The sequence below is a fragment of the Brassica rapa genome, chromosome A09, assembly GCF_000309985.2.
Source record: "Brassica rapa cultivar Chiifu-401-42 chromosome A09, CAAS_Brap_v3.01, whole genome shotgun sequence".
In the NCBI taxonomy this organism is placed as follows: domain Eukaryota; kingdom Viridiplantae; phylum Streptophyta; class Magnoliopsida; order Brassicales; family Brassicaceae; genus Brassica; species Brassica rapa.
In genome coordinates this window covers 285,742-291,741 of record NC_024803.2, presented here as the reverse complement: position 1 = coordinate 291,741, position 6,000 = coordinate 285,742, and the positions used below count along the sequence as shown (strand labels likewise).

At 37.6% G+C, this 6,000-nt stretch overlaps 1 protein-coding gene and 1 pseudogene across 1 annotated transcript; both read right to left on the bottom strand.

The window, feature by feature from the left end:
• Positions 1-280: 280 nt before the first annotated feature.
• On the bottom strand, positions 281-3,296 carry LOC103836923 (probable glycerol-3-phosphate acyltransferase 8). Its single transcript, XM_009113240.3, has 4 exons — positions 2,650-3,296; positions 2,263-2,575; positions 1,154-1,628; positions 281-912 (listed from the first exon to the last, which is right to left on the bottom strand). Exons 1-4 carry the CDS (start codon positions 3,108-3,110, stop codon positions 515-517), a joined length of 1,647 nt encoding a protein of 548 aa, XP_009111488.1. The 5' UTR covers positions 3,111-3,296; the 3' UTR covers positions 281-514.
• Positions 3,297-4,276: 980 nt separating this feature from the next.
• On the bottom strand, positions 4,277-5,866 carry LOC103836922 (annotated as a pseudogene).
• Positions 5,867-6,000: the final 134 nt, after the last annotated feature.

The following is a 6,000-nucleotide window of genomic DNA, read 5'->3' as shown; positions in this document are numbered from 1 at the left end:
TTGAGTTTTTGGTAAATTTTTTATGTACTGAAGCCTATAATCTTTAGTGTTGTTTTAAAATTTTTAACCATATTCTACATTTGCATTAATGTATGTTAAACTCTAGTGTTGTTTTAAAAAATTTAACCATATTCTAAAGTTGTATTAACGTATGCTAAACTCTTTTCATGGTAAATGAGCATTGTTAAATTGTTCTTATAAATTAATTTAGTAAAACTTCATATACTCCCTAAATTAGTGGACTAACATTTATAAAATCGCTATTCTCTAGAGAAATGGAGACAAAAAAAGTTTCAAACCTCTTTGACCATCATCATATATTAGTACATGATGAAATTATGCATTAAATCAATATTATCATATTATAAACATTTCTGCTTAAAACACTTTGGTATACAAAATATAGTTTTGGTGGGGATATATATACATGCAAGTACAATTATACCAATACCTGTTCAATCAAACACATATTCTTTCTCCACCAGAATTATATTAGTGGCTCCAGTGATACGGTTCACTTCTTGTGGATAGACTCCACCTTGCCGTCGTTACCTCCCAGCAAAAGATACTTATCCTTGCGAGTAAGTTCCGTGCATTCGAATCCCAATACTTCCCCGATCACTTTCTGCACGTAATTAGCCACTTCGAAAGACGTCTTCCCACCGCCTTTCACTGTCATTTCTTCAGGCAAGCGGTCCAAGAAAGTGACCTCGTAGCTCGGTCTTGGGTTCATGAAGAAGAAGTAAGGGTCCCAGAACTTCACACCCCTCACCGTCGTCCCGTAGAACATTCCTTGTTTACAGTTCATCGCCACTGGTACGATCCTGTCGCTTAGCTCTGCAAACAGAGCGCTGAATCTCAGTAGATACTCTTCTCTGCACGTCGTGCCTTCCGGACATATCACCAAGTCGCCTGTTATACACGCCAAAACATATCAAGACCGTCCTTAAGCAATTGTATGGACACATAAACTCTGAATATTTGTTTATGGCTTATGGCTTCTAAATTTTAAGAAATAATTTATATAAATTTATGTTCTCAAAATTGTTTAAATAATCATTTTCATTAAAATTCTTACTAGTTAAGCCTCCAAAATTGTTTTTAACATATTATTAAAATCTTAAGATGGACCATGCATGCATGCATGCAATACCTTTCTCGAGGAGTTTTCTCATGCGGGCAGCGTCAGCGGCACGGTCACGGGTGAGTGCGACAGCAGGAATAGGAGAAAGCATTAAGGAGAGACGAGAGACACTGTAAGTGACGCATGTGATCTTGCGTCGGAGAGCAATTGCCACGATGATGGGATCAAGTGCAGTACGGTGGTTGAGAACGTATAGGTTGCCTGGAGTTCCTGGGGAAGGAGGCGGTGGACGGTGGCCACGAATTGTTAAGTGAATTCCGAGCATCTCGTAGCTGTATCGGACAAAGTTTCTGGGTAGAGGGAGGTTGAAGTAGACACGGATGATTGAGAGTATGAAGCCGAAGGGAAGCCAAACGAATGTGATAACGGCGTTTAGCGGCGTTGGACGTTGGACTAAACGGCCGTCGTGGAAGATTATGCGGCTTTTTAGTCGTTCTTTAGGGATTGTTGTAGTTGACTTGGTCGCATGTACCATGTAACTTTTCTGTTATAATCAATACCAAAATTGTGAATAAATGTACTTATATATTTCAAACAAAAATAAAAAATAAATGTATTTATATAAAACAATTCAAACGTTATTTATGTTATTCATTTTCAGACTTAAAACTTTTTTTTTACTTCAAATATTATTATTAACACTGTTCTTTAATATACTCATTTATATTCTACTTGTACTTCAGACGTATAACCGATGAAGTAATATAGAGGAGGAGTATATTACAAAAAGAGTGTTAATAATATTTGAATTATTGGTTCATTAAATGGACAGCCCAAAATGTGGGTGGTACTGGTAGGTGGTTGGTGTAGAAGAAAGTTAAAGAAGGAAACAATTAAGGGTCAAGTGGTCAACATGAAGTGATAGCTTGGGTACATTTATGAACCTTACTTGATTTTATTTATTTTTTAGTTACAATATAAACGCATTAATTTTTTGATAACTAAACGAATCAACAAGACAAGTTAAAGTTGGTTGATTACCTTACCTAATTAATGGAAAAAATAAAATAAAATTTGGTTAAGTTCTCAAGTTACCATAGTTACTTGTGCTACACTACTAATCTAGTCAGTATTCAGTAGTATTTTAAAACTAAACTGAAAGGTTACAAAGCAAATACCTTGCAAATGGACATGAAGTCGTGATCAGAAGTTCGATCACCGAGGCCGAGATCTGGTGATTCATCGCCGAACTCTTTCAAAATGGCTAATCTCTTTAGATCACCAACAAGAACACCAGGCTTCTTCACAAATCCGGTGGCTCTTTTGGTTCGAGGACTCACCGCAATCTCTGTTCCAAGAACTTTGTCAGCTCCAAGATAATCCTTCACAAACGCTTCCACCATCACTGTCGGATTAGCCGTCACCACCACTTTCCTCTTACACTTATCAAACACCTCAAAACTGTCTTTCCTCACATCCGCAGCATAAAACCTAACATATATCCAAATTTAGTAAATAAAACTATATATTATAAAACATAGAGATATGATAAATGGAGACTCTACCGTGGAAGAACGGCACGAGAGACGAGTTCTATGTCGCGAACTTTGAGACCAGCAAAGGAGATGAAGATGAGGATCTGTATCCCCAGAGACTCCGAGACGAGTAGATAGGAAAAAATCACCATAGGCAAAGATAGAAGTAAGATTAAGCCACGGAAGAGGCTTCCGGCTTCAACAGCTACAAGCATGAAGTAAGGGAACGAGCTTCTCGAGAGAAGCAGAGTCCCGTCAAGATCTGCGGCGATCGAACCATGCTCTCCTCCTCCTGCTCCACATTCCGTTATCGGAGGAAAGCTATGACTCTTTTTCTCCTGCGACATCTTCACTCCTCCAAGTTTCTCTATCTCGTTAATGAGAAATGAAAGAGAGGGAACGCTTCGTTTTAAATGCAATAGTAAGTAATCAGTGAAGTTTACCAAAAGGGTCTTATTCTTTTTTATCACCTCTACGAGATGAGAATTCATCTAAATATATCCATCAAGTAGCTTTTTGTAACAAAAACAACCCTCAATCTCTTCTTCCTTACTCTTTCAAGTATTATTGTGATCGATCACATATAATAGGGTAGCTCAGCAGCTCACCTAGATACAATGCCGTAATATTAATACAGTGGACTATTATTTTATTTTTAATTTGTCCTAACAATGTCATATCCACAAACAATAAGTCTAGGGCCACATTCAGAATTTATTACAATGTATTGTTGACTTAAATGCATCTAATATTTCGTTGAATCTTCACGATTACGATTATGTAATTAGATTTTCAGACATTTTCGAAGTTTAGCATATATTCGATGTTCTCTTATCATTTTTATTCTACGTTTGCATTCTTTTCTTTATCTTTTGGATGAAAGATTACTTTGTTTAAAATTCAAGTTCAATGTTTTTTTACTGAATATTAATTTTTGGGTGAATTATTAGCCATTAAAATGTTGCCAAGTGTTAGAGCTTCTCTTACAAACTCTACAGAGTCTCATATTTTTTGAAATCACACTTTTTTTATCTATTTATATATTGGTGAGAGATTCATTAATCTTGATGTTTTGATGTATTTGATTATAGCTATTTAGAATATATAAGCATTTAATTATAAAATTGAATTACTGTCTTTCAATGTAATTTTTTAGTGAGTTTTAGATTGACTCGAGTAAATTTGTTATATTATATAGATCATATACCTTAACTCAATCGGCCCAAGGGCTGGAGCAATTCAGTGGTAATCCACTTTGGTAAGTTTCGGATAGTAGCATTTCGTGTAAGATTTTAGCGGTTACCAGCAGCTGCTCTATGGTTATATATACCTATTTTGGACAGTTTGTGGATCCAAATGCAAGCTAGACAAATTTCTAAAATGACGTGTGGTTCCAGCTACTTCCACGGTTCACGTGGAATAATATCTTAGACACCTAAGTGGATCCCTGATACCTCTGTTTATGGATCTGTGCCTGGTCTAATATATTAGCAGATATAATATAAAGCAAGAAGTTATCTGAAATGGGTTTGTTTTATGTTTTGTGGATCCAAATGCAAGATCGGAAACTATGTATTCTTACTGAAACTAAAACCTTTGGGAGGTGTTAATGTATTATTGTAAGATTCATTTTTGAGATGCAAAAAAAAAGATCAGCTGAGAGGACGAACAATTAAACAGCATAGAGCACCCAGTGATGCTTTTACAAAACAAGCTCTTTAGAAATTCACAAAAATCCCAAATATATTTTTAAAAGACAGAATATAGAGTAGTAAGAAGTACACTGCAAAACAAAAGCTAGATGATGGATAGATAAGCAAAGAAATTACATAAAGAGTAAATAAAAAACATAATTCTCTAGTTCATCATGGTTCAGTTCTTGCTCTTGAAAGGAATGGCTCTGATGACAATCGTGTGATAGAGTGCTGCTAGAGCTGCTCCAATGAATGGTCCCACCCAGAAAATCCACTGAAACACAAACAAAATTTCAAAAATCTCAAATTATTATACAATGAAGAATGAATGTTTTAATTAAGTGGTCCTTCTATAGTGTGTAGTAGTACTCACATGGTCGTCCCAGGAGTGGTCCTTGTTGTAGATAATGGCAGCTCCAAGACTCCTAGCCGGGTTGATTCCGGTTCCGGTTATTGGAATTGTCGCCAAGTGTACCAAGAACACTGCAAACCCGATTGGGAGTGGTGCCAAAATCTACAATATTTGCCATATATGATAAAAATTAATTAAACAAATTACATGTCACAAACCGAAAAAAACTAAACCAGTAAAATAGCAAACCGGAAAAGCAGGGTACTTACCGGGACGTGTGAGTCACGGGCGCTTCTTTTGGCGTCGGTGGCGGAGAAGACCGTGTAGACGAGAACAAAGGTTCCAATAATTTCAGCACCGAGACCAGATCCCTTGGAGTAGCCGGGAGCGACGGTGTTGGCACCGCCTCCGAGAGTCTGGTACGGCGTAGGCTGGAAACCCTTGACGACTCCGGCACCACAGATGCAGGATGGCACCAAGACATTGCATAATCATGTAGAAAACAGCTCTGGTCAGAGACAACTTCCTAGCCAAGAACAGACCGAACGTAACCGCAGGGTTGATGTGTCCACCTGAAACATTAAAACACATAAACAAAGATTCCTCAAAGACACATCCAAAAGAACCAAACCTTTCTAACAAAGACATAATCCGTAGACCTAAAACCTAATTACAGTGAAGCTACCAACAAGAGATTTACCGTAAGCTACAAGTAATTAAAAACGGAGATTATTATTACCAGAGATTCCAGCGGTACAGTAGACGAGGGCAAAGATCATGCCACCAAAAGCCCAAGCGATGCCTTGGATTCCAACAGAGGCACACATGTTTGGTGCTCTCTTCACTCCCATCACAGTCAACACTGTTATGTAAAGGAAGAGGAAAGTGGCTATGAACTCGGCGATTCCTGCTCTCCAGAACGACCACGAGCTCAGCTCTCCGGGCTCGAACAGTGGCGCAGGTGGTGGCTCTTTGTAGTCCTTGTCGGACTGAGCTGATGTTCCGATGGGTTGTCTCTCAGGGAACTTGTTAGCTCCAACTCTCACATCTTCCTCTTTGCCTTCCATCTCTCTCTCTCTCTCTCTCTCTCTCTCTCAGTCTCTCTTTTTCTCACTAGAAAGGTTAAATGAAGTTGTGAGCTTTTTCTTCTTCTTTCTTTCTTGTTTTGTGTGGAGGAGAGTGTGAGATGGATAGAGAGAGTGAATTTATAGAGGAAATAATATTAAAATGCCCTAACGTCTACAACATTATTTTCAATATTCTTTTATTTTTAAGACAAGACATAAAACAAATTCAATAGTAGTTAATAGTAATACCGAATAGTTGATACCAGTC